Source organism: Camponotus floridanus, unplaced genomic scaffold (assembly GCF_003227725.1).
Source record: "Camponotus floridanus strain SB8 unplaced genomic scaffold, Cflo_v7.5 scaffold62, whole genome shotgun sequence".
Lineage (NCBI taxonomy): Eukaryota > Metazoa > Arthropoda > Insecta > Hymenoptera > Formicidae > Camponotus > Camponotus floridanus.
Genome location: NW_020229792.1, coordinates 368,859 through 388,100, shown reverse-complemented (window position 1 = coordinate 388,100; position 19,242 = coordinate 368,859). Strand labels below are relative to the sequence as shown.

At 34.6% G+C, this 19,242-nt stretch overlaps 1 protein-coding gene across 1 annotated transcript in view; it reads left to right on the top strand.

Moving 5' to 3' along the window:
- Positions 1-19,242, top strand: part of LOC105258184 (neurogenic locus Notch protein) — a 279,923-nt gene that overhangs the window by 33,158 nt on the left and 227,523 nt on the right. The window contains exon 2 of the mRNA XM_025413181.1: positions 9,587-9,665. Coding sequence (XP_025268966.1) covers positions 9,587-9,665 — 79 coding nt within the window. The remainder of the gene's footprint in view (positions 1-9,586; positions 9,666-19,242) is intronic.

The following is a 19,242-nucleotide window of genomic DNA, read 5'->3' as shown; positions in this document are numbered from 1 at the left end:
TTTGTCGAAAATTAAGGGAGGTTTTTCATATAAACATTAAAAAGTTCTAAGAAAAAATTGAATAGGAGTTGCTAGTTTCATCCCCCTTATAACAATACGAAAGACTGAAAAAAATATTAATAAATGTGTTATACCTGTTTACTAGTAGAAAATACCACCTAATTTCATTTAACCTTCCAAATTTCAGAAAAAAATAAAAATCTAATTTACTCCCATTTTTAGAGGAATGTAATTCCACAGGGAGAATGTAGGAGTAAAAATCCCCCTTAATTTTCGACAAAGAATCATTTCTTAAAATTTTTCGCATTTATTAAGAAACACTCTGTATATAAATAAGCTTTGATGAATCTTAATCCTCCTTTTGTGTCTTTTATTAAAAGGGATTTATCTCTCTCTTTCTGGTTAATAAATAACTAAATAAGTACGAAGACGCCATTTCTAAATATTAGGATAATATCATTTCTCATCGTCAATATCATTAGTGGACAATTTTGCGCAGCGTTTTCAATAAAATATGCATTTGAAATATTGCAGGGAACTAGTCTCGCCGCCCGTAAAACCAGTTTTTTCATCTCTGTCGCACCATTCATTTTCCTTTTCTTCGATCGCGCCGTCAAGATCACGAGGTTCTCTCACTTCGATGAAAGAAAGGGTCGTTCCGCTCTCTTCTCGACGAAATTTACGTGTCCACCATCGGCAGCTCGCTGATTGACACGACCGATAAATTCCGAGGGACGATTTGTGCTAATGACGTGTCCCATACTTCTGATGAAGAGTGGCTTCTGTTGCTATCTGCTTAAAACTTGCTCTAAAGTGTCATAATGCGATGCAATTCTCTGTTGTTACCTCCGGGCAAATTAAAGAAATCTAGTTTTGCGAAAGAGGATAAATATAGTTTTTACAAGACGTGCATCATGGATAAAAATTGCAGAGTGATTCATCTCACGTTTCAAAAGAGCGCACTTTCGAAAACGATGTGAAAAATATATATCAATGTTAATTCGCGATTTCAGTTCTTTATATAATCCATTTATTTTTAACTCGAAATAATGTCAACTCCTTAAAATTCTAAATTAATAAAATTAAAACGTCATCTATTCTGAATGAAAGATGATGTATTTTAATCTTGCTTGATAACATCGTAACTTAATTTTTCGAAATGGAATTTCCGTGTTGTTGAATCTTTTATCTCACGGATGCTGTTTTACGACAGATTAACACACGGCTGTAAAATATCTGATGTGGGAGGATATCTTGTCTGGTTTTTGAGGCATAAACTGACGGATGGATTATGTAAATTTTTAAACTTGTGTTGAAAAAGGTTGAGAGCATACTCGATTAATAACAATATCTCGATTGCAATAAGAATAAAGCAAAATCATTGTAAACAAATTTATCATTGTATATGATAATAATGATTGCGAGTAATTTAAGCAAAATAAATAATGTTATGCAAGAAGAATGTTAATAGGAGAAGGGAAAGGAGGATTTAGCTTGTTTTCCTCAGACATAATTAGCTACAATAATATGGGCATAAATTTATAAACTACTCTCTCTTGTCAGATTGTTAACAGATATTAATTGGGGAATATTGTGATAAACGGCGCGACAGCTTCCTAGATATTAGCGATATAATAGGTTAATGATTTATTCTATTGATTAAGAGTTATTAAAGGCTGTATATCGTTGACTGTGTCAATCCGAGAATCATAAATCGTCGTATAGCGGTCATCTTAGTTACATACCGTAAGTGCGGTACATGAAACCGCGAATTCCTTACAAATATTTTCGCTGTACAGGAAATACATGATATAATCGTTAAAAAATATCAAATCTATAGATTTTACATTTTTATTTTTATCCTTATATTTTTAAATTTATTTTCATTTTTTATCCTTATATTTTTAAATTTATTTTTATTTTTATTTATATTTTTAAATTTATTTTTATTTTTATTTATATTTTTAAATTTATTTTTATTTTTATTTTTATATCTATAGGAGAGTATCTATATTTAAATTTAATTTTTATTTCTCACAGAATATGTATATATGTATATACATGTGCATTGTGATAAATTACACATACATACACATATTGTGATATATAAAAAAATTAAATGTACAGATAAAAATAAAAATATAAAAATATATAGATTTGTTTTTAATATTTGTAGATAATTTTATATTTTATCGGTGATTAAAAAATACGGGTAATTTCAGGTCCTTTATATTGAATGGCTCGGCTTATTATACTTTTTAATACCACTTCTCTATATACAATGTCCGCTACGTTTTTCACGTCATTTTCTTAATTGTCATCTTGACGATGAATTAACTTTCCTGCGTCAATCCCGGCCGTCGCGGAGCCTTGAGGATTTTCTTTGCAGTTTCATTCATCGGCGCGAGCTTATAGAATTGAACCTACATGGTATGGCAGGCGCTGTCGAAGCAAAAGTTCAAACAATCTCTCCGCATCGAGCCACGTTTCTCGTAGAGGGAACGCGAGGCAGGTCAATCGCAGTGTCAAGACATGAAAGGAGTCTTTATCAGCTTGTATATTCACTCGCCGTTTGCAACATTATAGTAGTAATGATACTTTACATAGCAAATACAAGTAATAAAAGTGATAGTTTTCGCATGTCATATTTTAGACTAACAAAAAAAAGAAAGACCGATTTAGAAACTATATTTACAATAAGCTTCTTAAACTAAAAAAATTTATTTCACACCAATAATGTTACATTTTGAAAATTATATTTATATTTATAAATGAAAATTATATTTATTTATTATATTTATAATATATCTTGAATTAAAAATTCCCAATTTGGGAAGCTTGCGGCCCACCCGATTTGAAAACGTTTGCGGCGAAGCTTCGGCTTTGACACCTCCAGCGAAAAGGTAGGAAACGAAGGGAACGGAAAACGTTAGAGAGACATCGGAAGCGTGTCGCGGCTTTTAAATGTTTAGCGGGAGATTAAATGCGAGCGCGAGCGGTCGTAAATAGCGGGTTAACGATGGCGGAGGAGGGAGAAAGGGGGACGTGCGTAACCCCCGACCTCGAACAACTTCGAACGAGGTTGCGGTGCAACGACCTTCTGAATCGTTGGGTCGCGAATAGTAAAAGTGGATCTTCCACTTCTTCGTCGAAGATGAATCGGGCTCGTCTCGGGAATTTGCCAGCGCGAAAACACCTATGCGAACCTCGTATAACGCACGTCTAACTTAGGCCGATGGAGGAGAGAGTCGCGCCGATGTTGACGGGTTATGCACACGTGGCTGGCTTACGTAATCCACGAGATCGTGACCCCTCATGCTACCTATCTCCATCACGTAGGGCACACGTCGCAAGTGTGCCAACGCAATTTGTTAGGCTTTTGAATATGACTCCAAGATGCACTCGACTTTTTTAACAATCTCAATCTTGCGAGAAATTAGAAATATTCTTTCCCAAAATATTTGTTAGAAGAAATAAAATTAAATTAAATATTAAAGTTAAATTTAATAATTAAAATTATTAAAATTAAATAAAATTAATTATTAAAATTAAATATTAAACTTTAATTTAATAATTAAAATTAAATATTTGTTAGAAGAATGGATGTAGATTCTGTTAAGGATTTAACGATATCAGATAGACTATGGGCTCTTGCACGTTCGTGCGAGGTTACAAAAAAAATGATAGGACGAGGCATGAATCGATCTCGATCTCCACGTGGGCGGATCGAGCGGAGTCATCGCGCGGCGGGCGAGAAGTCGTCGCCCACGCTGATTGAGAGTATATCTCTTCTGTTCTCTTAAAATAAAGGGGACACGTGCGAATGTAAAGGACAGGAGAGAGACATGGCTTTGATGCACTCTGGCTAAGAGTTTATATCTCATGGCATTGACACCGTATTTGACATTGTTACCTCGAACGTGCGGCATATACGATGATGGATTTCGATTATTTGCTGGATGCTATTCCAAGAATATTCTGTTTGCAATTGTAACTTTCGATATGAATCAAGTTCGAAATAAAAGTAGCGAAGGACAGAAAATTATAATCGATATCATAGAACGAGAGAAATGAATGAAAAAAAAATTATCCAGAATTATACAGGTATATCACGTTGTCTCATTATCTAAAAATGAGCAAAATTAATCCTGTTTTTCCGCATTTTGAATATTCTAAAAATTTTATATTTTATATTGCAATGCAGCTTATATTGGTAATATTTTCAAAGATAGTATCTGTATATTTCTTCTACAAAAGTAATAAAATGAGTAATAAAATTATTAAATTATTGAATTAGAAGCAATAATTCCATTTCTGAAGTTGTGAATTTAAAAACAGAGAAAGAAGAAGATTCTTGAGTCTAATAATTTGAAGCACTTTAAATAGAAATTGGATCACTGCGGAATCTATACAAGATATAATAATGTATAGAATCTACATATCTATATATCATAAGGTGTGTTTATTTTAAGTACAACTGTAATTGTATTTAACTGTACTTATATTTCTGTTTTACTTGTTTTTAAAAATCAAGAAACCGTACGATCGGTAAACTTCCGCCTCGATGTCAGCAAAAAATAGAGTCTCGTCCCTTGTCAGATTTATATCAGGAACATACTGTACATACTGCATGCGGGATTCATCGATCAATGCATCGGCGATCCTTCTTCCTGCAGGAAACACGCGGAAAAGAGAAAGATCACGTGTACTGTCGCAATAGTAGTGCATAACATTTATGTATTATATATATATATATTACGTATGTGTACGTATATGTAACTAATTTATATAATATTAAGTGAGAACAAAAATCAGAGAGAGACAAATTAATTTAATCAACTGAAATATACGTGCGATATTTTTTGATACAAGAAAATTAATTTTATATCTAATAATTAATTTATATATATGTATACTTATGTTAGAATATTGGGTTTTACATAAGCGTATGATGCACAAATTCGTGCATTCGATCCCGAGAGCGATGCAAAGCACCGCGGTAGTTTAAGGCGATTCCGCAATGTAAATACGCGTAACTATACACATAACTACACGCAATTCCAACACACGCGTGATGGCACGCACCCGCGTGTCCGCAATCGATTCCAATCTCGAGTTACGCCGCACTGTTCATTATCGCGCTTTATCGCAAGAGGCTGTCCTATATTATTTCTTGCTTTATTGTTCGCTCTCGCGAAACATATCGCGAATTCCTGAGATGTTATAGATTACGGTGATGTAAACATTTTATATCCCTTCAGTATTAAAGAGGAATAAAAAGATGGTATATTAATTTAATCAACTAAAATGCAATATAAAATTTTATTTTAATTTAATTATGATTTAATTGTAATTTAATTATGTTTTTGATATTAACGTTTAAATAATGAGAATTAGGAATTCGAGGCGTTTCATATAGCGTGGGAGAAATGCAGTTTAATTATATTTTATATTAATCTCAGCCTCATAGAGCAATTCATAGAGATGAAGAGATTATTAATTTACGGAGATATTTAAGAGGAGTTCAGCGAACCGAAAAATAAAATCCGAAAATTTTTATTTAACACAGATATATTTTGCTAAGAAATGTGTATTTCTATTAATATAATTTTTTATTATTAAAATATATTGTAACAAAAGATATTATTCGTCTGTTTGTTTAAATAAAAATTTTACACAATGTTAGAGAGATATTAATTTTATTTTTCGATTTTCTAGATTCCTACAACTTTTCAAAAATATTTTAGGTTCTTTATACACAGATAATTTTGAATTATTTATTGAAACAAATTAATTTTATTAAGTATAATAATTATAATTATGTATAAAGTGACGCAACTGACTGTCCCCCGCATTTGCGACAAATTGCACGGAGGCTTCATTATTAGCACTGGCGCAAATTAATTTTACGAAGCAGGAAGGAAGGCATAATTCAGTGGCTTTCTACCGCGGGGGTAATTTACTCTGGAATTGAAACAATTAAACTCATTTTTCCCTGAAATAATGCAGATTATTGTGCGAGCACATATGATGGTACAGCTGTTCGCCGGAGGTTGAAAGTGAAAATACCATGGTGATTACGCAACCGCCGTAATTAAATATTCGTTCTATACAACGATCTTTCTTTAATAACTCGTTCTCTCGCTTCCTTGTGTTTCTAATTTCATTTCATTTTGGATGAAGAAACACATTAAATAATCAAAGCGATCAATGCCGTCTTCAAATGCGAAATATCCATATTTCACTACGATTTCATCGTGTATTCATATAATTTGCAAAATAAAAATTTTGTGGGAAATAATTATATACATGTATAAAGTATAAAAAATGTTTCTTATCTCGAAATATATTTTTGATATAAAAAGGCATATTAGAAATTTTTTATAAAGATTGATTTTTATGATGCATTTTACATTTATCAGCTTCAAACAACCTTGACATAAAAATATTCAAGTGCAAGATATCTTTCATCTTGATTGATATAATTAACGAACAACCAAATGCGAAATTTATTATAATCGTAATAATAGATGACATAATGGTTCGGCTTCAATTTCGTTGGCCGATTAACATCGCTGGGACGGTTAATCGCGCGTGTCGGCGACCGGAAGTCCCGACGAATCACACCGAAAGAGAGAGAGGCGATTTGCTCGTCCCACGTAACGAATTACGGAATTAATCGCGAACGAGAGCGCGAGCGTGCGTAGCACGCAAGTGCGTCGACGACAGGAACAAAGCCGCGAAGCGACAGAGGAAACGGAGGATTTGTCACGAAGACAGTTTGGTTTAACTGATCTCATCCGTCTTGGTCGCGAGCGTTTGCGACGTGTCGTCCAGCTGATTGTCTTCGCTCTCGTTGTCGTCGCGACGCTGACAGCTAGCTCGACTTCATTGTCAGTCGAGCCGTCCCGTCGTGTTCTGCCAAATAGATTGAATCGTCCCGTTAACCCTGACGGGTCAATAATCATTCGTAATTTCGACCGGCATACCAAATTATAAGTGGAGCTTGAAAGATTTATACAGCATCTTCAATCCGTCTACACTCTCATCTCTCTCTCGTTTATTATCTCTTTGTATAAATTAAAAACTATATAATATATAATAAAAATTAAATAATATATAATTAAAAAATATATAATTTATAATATATAAAATATATCAATTATATAGAGTAATATATTTAAAAATATAATTTGCACCCTGTATACATTTTTTAAATTTAATATCGATATCTACTTAATTAATTTAGTCATTCGATTTAAGATTATTTCTGAATATGAAAGAGGGAAAAAATATACATAAAAATTTTAAAATCATTATAAAATTATCCATCTTGCTATAAAATTGTAATGGAAATTGCCGCTTGTTTTATAGCGAATTTTATGGGTTTTTGTCGCGCGTGCCAAAACTTCTCGGTCATATTATGTCGCGTGTGAGAGCGAGGTGACGATCGAATAATGTGTGCCATTACTGACATTTTCAAACGTTAAGACAGCTTTCTGCGTCCCACGCGACTTCATGAAGCCTCGTGCTCATTACATCATACGCTTTACTCTATTGATAATCATCCTTCTCTGCGAGACCAACATTAATAACGCGTGTGGACGTCGAGACGAGTTAAGTGAATATTTACGACAGTAAAATATGACACGACATGCCGATAGATAATAATTAATTTTTCTAGAATAATTTCACAAATGAACTTGTTTATAGCCTCGAGCGTCATTAGATATGACTTTGAAAATTACAAATTTATACGGAGGGAATTTTGTAGGAAGTTGATAGTGCCTTGCACGATCAGAGAGGTCACGTAAACGACGTGGCCCTCCGATGCGCGGTGTACGCTGATAAAATATCAGTAGACGAGACTTCCACTCTCGCCATGTCCACGCTAAACGGTTATTTGCTGCGTTATTATTATGCAGGCGCTGGCGTGCTTGTATTAGCTGTTCATAGTGCATTATATGCCACACCGATCATATTAATCGAGCTTTTAAACGCGATTTAAAGCTTCGAGCGCAGAAGAAGCTTTAAAAGCTTTTAAACGCGTTTTAAAGCTTCGTCTCACTCTTCTTTTAGACACGCGAAAGTGTCCGGCGCGATATTCCATTTTATGGGGAAGATAAAAATTTCACGTTCGCGATCTCTCTCCCTTCCTTTTTTACATATCGTGCGTCGTAAAACGCTTTTACTGCGCATTTTCGCGTGAAATATCGACGAAAGCACGTCGAATAAATTTCAAGCATCACGAGGCGTCGCCTCTTTCGAATTTTCGAGCGAATCACGAAATTATCCAAGTCGAACGATTAAGCGGGATACGCGGCGCGGGTGGTTTCGTCCACTTTTCGAGTCCTTTTCTGCCTCGGTAACGTGTAACGCCAAGAGAAGTAACGATATTCAACCCTTCCTTAAAGGTTCCCTCGGAATACGAAATGTCGTCTTTCCCCTCCTCATCTTCTCATCCCTGCATCTCCGTCTTCTTCGTCGGGCTCTACACGAAAGTTCAATTTGCACAGCGTGTCAAAGATTCTCCTGCGCGAATTCGCCGCGTTCCCTTTCTCGGTGGCTCCAAACATGCATTTTAATTGCAACGAGGTCTCGATAAGCGAGGTTTCGCGTTCGCGGATCCATTGCACGTAAAAGACGGCAGAATTTTCGTCGGCGTTTTTTTATATCGGGCTTATAATGGACTGAAGCACAAAATTCCACTTCTTATTCAAGTCAGATATTTTCGCCGAATTATCGTATATTTTTATATTTGATACATATTTACTATATTGCATTATTATAGATTTTATTTGTAATATTTTCTACATGTATAATAAATTGCATTGCAATATATTTTCAATATTGCATATGATACAAATAAAATAACCGATCACATATTTATTATATTGCATTATTATAGATTTTATTTGTAATATTTTCTACATGTATAATATATCACATTGCAATATATTTTCAATATTGCATATGATACAAATAAAATAACCGATCACATATTATTATATTGCATTATTATAAATTTTATTTGTAATATTTTCTACATGTATAATATATCGCATTGCAATATTACACATGATATAAATAAAATAACCGATCACATATTTATTATATTGCATTATTATAGATTTTATTTTTAATATTTTCTACATGTATAATATATCACATTGCAATATATTTTCAATATTGCATATGATACAAATAAAATAATCGATCACATATTTATTATACTGCATTATTATAGATTTTATTTGTAATATTTTATATATGTATAATATATCGCATTGCAATATATTTGCAATATTGCATGTGACACAAACAAAATAACCGATCACATATTTATTATATTGCATTATTATAGATTTTATTTGCAATATTTTCTACATGTATAATATATCGCATTGCAATATATATTTTCGATATTGCATATGATACAAATAAAATAACCGATCACATATTATTATATTGCATTATTATAGATTTTATTTGTAATATTTTCTACATATATAATATATCGCATTGCAATATATTTGCAATATTGCACATACAAATAAAATAACCGATTTTTTCGTCGCTGTTGCAGGTTTCGTGTCGTGTTCGCCGAGCCCGTGCAAAAATGGAGGACTCTGCGTGTCATCGCCGCGCGGCGAGTCGCATTGCAAGTAAGTAGCACACGGCAGTAACCATATCCCATCACTCCCATTATTGTAATTACGAATCGGCATTCCTGCTGCCCCCGTTGTCGGCTTGTACATATCGTTCGACATGCGTATCGTGCGATTGCGCGCGAAATGGCTCGACCACAAGCGACTCTTCAAGCTGCGTTTATGCTATATGCGAGCATCGCTAACAAAATACTTTCGTATCAATGCAAAGAATTCATCTCGATTGATTTCCGTGCATTTCGAATCAATTCAAATTCTAAGAATATCGAAGAAAAATTAGGAAAATGAATAAATAATTTAAAAAAATGATCTAATCTATTTAAATATATGTATGATATAATATATTTTTTGCAGAAAATGTAAAGAGAATTTATACAATTATTTTTAATTTATTAAATATTAAATATCAAAGAATGCAAATTCGAAAAAAATTAGATTTATATGCATTTATTATAAATTAATGGAAAAATTGTTATATTTAAAAATACGTATATGATTTTATTCGTAGAGCCTCACAATCTCTTTCACTATCATTATATGGATTACAACGAACCGATTCGTTCGTTAATGCTCGCGTAGCTTTACATGGCATTATATAGCACGCATCTTTACACACCGAGTTGGCGATCCACGACTGGATCCAGTGGAAGGGGATAAAAAGAGATATTGAGGGGGGCAGAAAAGGTAGAAGGGGAAAAAGACAAGGAGGAGGCGAGAGAACCGGACGTTTCGCCGCCTCCCACGCGAAAAGGATAAGAAACTATGGAAAAGACAAAGAGGAAGGAAGGGAAGAAGGATACGGAGGACTGAAAGAGTCTCATCTTCCACAATGTAAAATTACATAAAAATCTGACAAAATTCGCGTCGCTCAAGAAAATCGCGGTGCCTTTTATAAATAATCAAACTTTTTCGAGGGCCTGGGATATTTTTTTTTTCTAGATCCTCTAGATATTTTAGTACATGCGTGATTATTTTACAGTGAATTAAATATTGCAGTAATAAGGCGATAAAAATATATATTTACGTTCAAATTAAATTTATTAATTAGATGTAGAAATATTTATTTAGAAAAACATTTACTAATGTATAAAAATTCTTAATGTGCAAGTGAATCGCAGGGACTTCTTGTCGCAATTTTTTTGACGCATTGCACTTACGCACTTTTGAAGCTATTTATTCGTTCATGCACAAATGTAAATTTGTTCGATAAAGAATTGCTTCGCATTTTTATTCTTTGATCGCAGTATTGATTATCTAAATATTTCTCAATCATATAGTGTTAAATAGGATTTAAATTGCAGGTTTTAAATCACGTCGTCTACTGAAAATAAATTTTTCTCTATTTTTTATTTTTTTATTAATTTATTAACGATTTAAATATCTTATATGTATGATTCTTTATCTTTGAAAAAATTTATTATATACAATTTAAAATATATTATTATATAATTATTCTATTTACCTCCACATACACTTATGCGCACATATAAAAGTGCATTATATAATATATATATTTATAATAATTTATCATACCAGTTTAATTGTATTTTTGATGTAGAATTTTTTCGGATTTTGAAATCTTAAATCAGATTTTATTTCAGTCATATCTTTGTTACGTCAATCATTATCATCCAGATGATCAATTGCTTTAGATCGGTGTTCATATTTCGTCTCCTCGGCGACTTCTCGGCTCATTGCTCTTCACCGTTGCACTCTCACGCCGGATCGAAGCGATCGATGTCGATACTACGTGAGCGCCGAAGGGCTCGCGGTCGTCATGGGTAATTGGTAAATTATCGTACCGCTTTCCTTCGATCACCCGCTCGAAATACGGGGTAATGAACGCGGTCAGAGCATGATTTCCTAACGGCTAACATTATTCTAGCGTAATGCTCGAGGAGAAACTATCCTCGATGCGTGAAAATCATTGTCGGCTGCGAATAAATCTGTCAATGATGAGAAATGACAATCTGTCAAAGACTGAGTCAATAAAATTTTGTAGATTTCTTATTCAATTTGTCAATTTTTAGTTTGAAATTTATATCTTTCCCGAGAGATTCGCGGATGACATCTTAACTGACAGGTCGTGGGTGATTTAGCAATCGGATATCCCGTTCCTAGAGTACTACGTTTAACTCGGGACGAGCGTGACGTCGTCACGTCGCGCAAGGCATTACCGGAGCGGTCGCTTGGCGAATCGAGTTTTGCACGCTTCGACAGAAACGCGCGCAAGTTTGCAATAATGACGTCTTTGGTTCCGCGCGAAGCCGCGGGTTCCTGCAAATCTTCGCGTCTCTTCGTGTCTTGAGAGATTTCGTCTACGGTCATCGTGACGTTGATCAGAGCCGGGCAAGACTCGCTCGAGCTTTTTTTTTTTGGATCGATGTGTCTTCGATTGCATTCGCAGCCACGATCGCGCGCGAAATGACTTAGCTTTAGGCTCGCATCGGGATGTAATATCAACGGAATGGCGTGGGATGAAACAAGATGGTTCGGGATCCTGGTAATAGCGGTAATAGTCGGCAGTTGTGACCCGACGACGCATCTAAATTACCTTTATCTCTCTTCGGGTCCTCGTAGGTTTCACTTTTGTATCAGTCAGCTCGACGCCTCTGTTCTACCTTCGTAGGTTTTTTTGTTGTATCAGGTATACGCGCACACGTAAACAGTCTGGCTTTCTGCAAACAGTGGCGTAAACCCGAGAACGTTTATTATTACCTGGCGCCACAGGTTGCGATGTCGATTCCTTTAGATATATAAATTTACTAGGCGCTTTTATTATTTTTATTTTATTATTTTAGTTTTACTATTTAGTTTTATTATTTATTATTAAATATTTATTATTAAATAAATAATATAATAATTAAGAAAATAATAATAGTAAATTTCTCTAATAAATTTCTGAGACATAAATTTACTAGACGCTTCTATTATTCTAATTCTATTTTTTATCTTTTATTATTTTAATTTTTTTAATAGTAAATAATGTAATAATTAAGAAAAAAAATAATTTATTTTATTATTTTAGTTTTACATTATTTATTATTAAATAAATGATATAATAATTAAGAAAAAAATAAAATAGTAAATTTCTCTAATAAATTTCCGATACATAAATTTACTAGACGCTTCTATTATTCTAATTCTATTTTTTATCTTTTATTATTTTAATTTTTTTAATAGTAAATAATGTAATAATTAAGAAAAAAAATAATTTATTTTATTATTTTAGCTTTACATTATTTATTATTAAATAAATGATATAATAATTAAGAAAAAAATAATAATAGTAAATTTCTCTAATAAATTTCCGATACATAAATTTACTAGACGTTTCTAATTCTATTATTTTATCTCTTATTATTTTAATTGTTTTTAATAGTAAATAATAAATGTAATAATTAAGAAAAAAAATAGTAAATATAATAAATAATACACTATGCGTTAAGGACTCCGTCAAGAGTTAAGGTTGCGGATGCGTGAATACATACGCAGCATGCGTGTTTGACGTGTGAATGTACCTTGTTTTCGAATATGTTGCGTACCGCAATGTTTCTCGGACTTGTTACAGATATGCGGGCCTGTTTTACGCGATTTGCCGCGGCTATCTCGTTTCGCGTAATCTAAGATACGGAGCCGCGGCTCGCGGCGACGTGCCGCACTACTGCAACTACGTTCGCGGTATCAGAATTAATTGCAATCCTCGGATTAATACCGTTACATGCCCCGACGACCTCCGGCGTCCTCAGCCTCTGGACAGATTTCGCGCTCTACGCTCCCGGTTATACTTTGTACTCTTGTTTCATCCTCGTTCCACGCTCCTCGATATCGCTCTCGGTGTTAACGCGGATGCAATTTATGCGATTGCGCGATATAACGTTATTACGAGAGAATCCTTTCTATCTAATCATGTAGCGATATACTCGTTCGCGTAATTGAATTAATTGTAAAATACTTTGGAAATTATTTCGTTGCTTTTTATCGCAGTCTTCTGTCATTATCGCTTCGAATATATTAATTTAGAAATATTAAGTATTCAAAAAAAAAATAAATTTGCGCGATATAACGTTATTACGAGAGAACCCTTTCTATCTAATCATGTAGCGATATACTCGTTCGCGTAATTGAATTAATTGTAAAATACTTTGGAAATTATTTCGTTGCTGTTTATCGCAGTCTTCTGTCATTATCGCTTCGAATATATTAGTTTAGAAATATTAAGTATTCAAAAAAAATAAATTGATAAAGAAATAAAAATTTTATATCATGCTGGATATTTTTTTTCAATATTATTATAAATTTGTGAACTTCTGTATAAATTTTGTATATATAATAAATTATTAATAATATATAAATACATATTAATAATATATAATATATAATTTATAACATATTATAAATTTGTGAACTTCCTATATAAATTTTGTATAAAATACGCAATCCAAATGACAATAAATTTAAGCCACTTGACAATATGGCTAGTTAAAGCCATCTCGAAGGAATAAGAGTTTTTGCATATAATGACAACCCTTTGTCGCAGATGCATTTGTACGCGTGGTAAGATACATTCACACGTGCAAATCCCCATATTAAATCTTACACGCGGATTTCATTAAATGCAACGTGTAGTATCTCTTTGTGGGCGCGCTCATGCATTTGTACGCTGAAGTATCAAGTGTGGACAGGTCACGTGGCGAAACACGTGGCTCTCGCAGCCGGATCTAAATCAAATATTTTTCTCATCGAATGTATTGCTAACGAAAAATAATATTATTTTTCTATTTCCGCAACGTGTTACTCACATTTGCAAATTATATATATCGGATTCTTGTAAAATAAATTTACCTTTCGATAGGACTTATTGCTATATTTATCGCATATTTATTTTTCCAAACATTTTTTATTTCATACATATTATTTTATATATATTTTATATTTTATGTATGTCATTGTTTTATTTATTATTTATTTTATCAATTATTTATTTGCAAATATTTCTTTCACAATTGATGTAGTATTTGATACAAGAAATAAGAATCTCAATTTAAATATTTGGAGAACATTAACTTTCTTCTGAAATGAAAAACGTGTTTCTAGTTGAAACGCAGCTGTGACGCACCGTTAACCCGCGAAATTTTTCACTTCGCCCCTTAAGGGTTGTTGGTCGAAGGGAACAGCATATGCGCGATGATGGATGGCGATATGCACGTAACCCTTCGACTAACTATTGTGAGCGTGCACACATCGCTGGCGATCCTGTTGTAAATGTATCCTAAATCCCACATGGCCGCAAAAGAATGATCGTCCATTCCTTGTATCCACACGTCCATTATCGATACTCGTAATGCTTATTATTCAATATAGAAAATTAAACAATCTTTTACGTTTTTATTACTTAATTACGTATATAATTACGTACATAATTATATACATTAGATTCTTGCAAAATAAATTTACTTTTCGGTAGATTTTATTATTGTATTTATCGCAAATTTATTTTCACAAACATTTGTTATTTATTTTATACATATTATTTTGCATATATTTTATATTTTATTTTTGTCATTGTTTTATTTGTTATTTATTTGCAAATATTTTTTCAATTGATGTAATATTTAATATCTTGTTATTAATTATACCATTCATGAATCTTTTAAAATTATTAATCATCATTTCCAAAAAGAATGCAGCTCCGATATACAACATGAATGCAAACAATTTGTTTTTTCTAATTAATTTGCACACGCATAATGCAAATATTGAACTGCTTTAATGCAAGTAAAAAAAATTTCCGATAATATATTTTTCTAAAATTAAACATTGATTAATAAAATTGAAAATAATATTGGTTATTTCAATTTTAAAATATATCTTTTTAAAATATATCTTTTTAATATATATCTTTTTAAAATATATCTTATTAAAATATATCTTTTTAAATTAAATTGAATCTGAATCATTTGTTGCATTGGAAATTGTAACCGAATTTATAATCACGAAAATGAAATGTATTTACGCACTTTTTTTGCAGATGAAAGACGTTTCACTTCTGTCAATTTTTCTCAGGGCATTTTTTTATTAGCGCCGAAATCGCGTTTTGTCGTTTCCATCGGCATTTAATGTCACCAAGCTGGTTCCTCGCAGCCACAATCACACACGCAAACACAATCGCACGCGGTAGCTCCTGGTCGCACGAATGCGCCGTGAATTGATGGCTGTCATTAGTAGTAATCATTGCCATCTGTTCTACCGGCGTAGCGAGATGCTTTACGTTCGTTCGCTGGGAAATTATTGGTCTGCCACGTCGGTTGGTGCGATTTACGTAGATTACGGATACAGTAACGCCATTCCTCATCGACTTTTTCACCGGTCGTGGAATGCATGAAAGAGTCACCACGGCACTCCCGGAGGGAGATTACTCTTATATCGGAGCGATAAAAAGTTAATCCGTTCCCCCTGGGTGCTCTATTGAATGGGATACGCCATGGTAGCAAATCGCGGAACTAATCAGAAGAATAATCCATCTCGTATCTTACGGTTCACGAATACGTAATCTTTTCTTTATATTGTGCGAGGACGCGTTCATCTTTATAACCATCATCTAAAATTGGATGATTGTTGTATCGTGCAAAATTGCATAAAATATAAAAATTGTTTCAAGATATAAACGTTATAAATATAATACTTAAATTTGCGAAAATGTCTTGCAATTATTCTACAATATTTTAATATAAATTTAAGGAGAGAATAGTTGCATTTAATTTATATCAACTGAAACTTTTATAGAACAACAACTTCAGTTCAGTTGAAAACGTATCATGTATATTTGACAATTATTAAAATAACAAAATAATTAATTAAATAAATAATAATCATTTAAATAAATTATTAAATTAACCAAATTTCGTGGAAAATTGCACCTATAAATTAAATTCGATGTTCGAGTAATCTTCTAATTTAAAGTCGCAGCTTCACACATTCATTGGCGACCGTGAACCTCGGCAGGGCAAAGGGCGATATTCTTTGTTCCACGAGTTCCTCGGGTCCCTCGCGAGGCCCAAAGAGAAGGAATCGACGGCAGATGACGAAGGTTACAGTGCCCTGTCAAAATACGTGTCCTTTTTTTTCGGGCTCCTCCGAGCACCTCGCGCTCCCCGGTGCGCGCGCCGTTATGCATTAGCATGCACCGGCACGATACGCAGTATGTGCGTGTCTGTGTGCGTGCGCGTGTCGCCGCTCGTAGCACGCGTGTGCACGCGTTGCGTACGATTTGCTCGCGCGCGACCGGGATTGAACTGCATCGAGCAATCTATCGCGCGTGTCGATCGACTACGAGATTCCGAGTCTACTTGTAGAATCATCTGCTATTTTCGAAACGAGGTCTGAAGAGCGTATACTCTCGGGAAAAACCTTGAAGACCTGACATTTTCTCAGGAACTTTTGCTCCACCTTGAAAAATCCGGGAATTAGATTGCTTTAGATTTTTTTTTTAAATTGGTAGTTTCGATAGTTTTATTTTTATATACATTTATTTTTAATTTTGACAGCTTTAATTTTGTGAAATTCTGAACGTTATGTTTTTAATAACTTAGGAATTTAAGAATATCTTCTAAGAATTTATTCTTTTGCAATATTTAAATCTTAAAATCTTATATACTTTATTGATTTTATATTTTCTTTTGTATTAGTTTTATTTTTCGCATTATTTTATATTAAAATATTTTTCTTATATTTAAATAATAATGTAGACGTGTTCTTTTAGATTAAAATAATACAACTTTTGTATACATATAATATTAATAGTTGTAATATTTTTAGGACTTAGATAGTGTCAAAATTTCCTGACTATTTAGTCGGTATTAAATACTTTATTCGATACGTAAGTAATCATTTTAAAATATATTTATTAAAAATATATGAAACTTTTCTTAAGTTTAAAATATATTTTATTTATTTTAAGAAATCATGGCCAATAAACTTATTTAAAAATTGCATCTAAAAATATTTTAATTCTAAAATAAAAAATAATTATCGGATACTTTCGGTTTCTTTGAACTTGCCATTAAAATATGTAATTAGATAATGAAATGCTGGCTTTTTAAATGTTTCTTTATACAACTATTTAAATTCGAATATTTAAAACATTAAGTAAATTTTTTTATTCTTTTATTACTACATTACATTTAATTTTACGCATGCATTTCGCGCAAATATGCATTCGTTCAATACGAAACTCGAATGCATAAATCAAACGTGCCGCTCCGATATAATAAAAATTGTCCACGTTAAATGACGTCCCCTCATTAGCCGTTGATAAAACGGATGTTTTAAGCAGCGAGAAACATATGCGTGTGCGCGCACCGGCAGTATTTTACTGTCATCCGCGAGTCACATACCGGCTACGGCCGCCGGCATAATTGAAGCGCTAGAAAAGCCCGGCGCAATTATATTCGGTATGCCGCGCAATTACGCGCGGTATTATCGTACGCCAAGTATTATCTTTATTTACATTGGCGATCACCCAGATACTGAGCACCCCTGAACGAGTAACAACGCGCGCCCGAAGGGCCTTGGATCGCGCGCTCTCGGTCGGCGATCCTCGCCCTGATGCGTCCCCGCAGCGGGGCGAGGGGGGTAAGAGAGCGTGGCGCGGACCCCCTTCGGGAGCGAGCGAGCGAAAGAGAGAGAGAAGGAGAGGGACGGAGAGCGCTGGAGGAAGGATAGGGCGCGAGCCGGAGGGAGACGTGGTGCGAGCGAGACGGAAGCAGCGGCGCGAAAAGAGAAAGAGTGAGACGGGGAGGGACCAGGGGATTGTCTGGGCATGAGCGCGCGTTCCCACGCCCGTCGCGCATGCGCTGGGCTCTGGTCCCCGTCGTGCCTCCCTTCACCGGTAATCGGTACCCCTCCGCCGTCCACCTTCTCGCTCTCTCGCACCGAGATGCGAGCAGGGGGCGGCGAGGAGGGAGGACGGGACGCGCGCGTCCGTCCTCGTCGCTCTCGTTCGAGGGAGTAGCTCCTTCTGTCACACGAACCCGTCGTTTGTCCCCCTCTCTCTCTCTCTCTCTCTCTCTCTCTTTCTCTCTGGTCCCTCTTTCTTCTTCCCACCCCCGGCCTCCTGCCCTTTGGTCCCGCGCTCTTTATTCCTCCTAGTGTCTCTTCTCGCTCCCTCCGTAACATCCGCATAGATTCGAGCGGCACGGACCCGACGTTCGCTCTTTCTTTCTTTCTTTCTTTCTTCTCTGTGCGCGCCTCGCCCGCGCACAATATTCATTTCCACCACTTGTCTCGCGCGGCGGTGAAGAGGGTTTACCCCATCCCTCTCCCCTCGTGCCTCTCTTTTTCCGCCTCCTTCGCGCAACGAATGCTGTTCTAATAATTATCGTCGCTCGACTCGTCATCGCTACCGTCTCGTCACCGATGCGTGATGACGTTGGTTCCGAGTGGTTGCACGCTGCGGCGATGCTTCGGTGAGCCGCCTCGGTGGCTTTGAGGTGGCAAAATATGTTGCAGAATTAATGCTCCTCTCTCTCTCGTTCGCCTTTGCCGCCGTGAGTGATAATCGTATGATACTTGT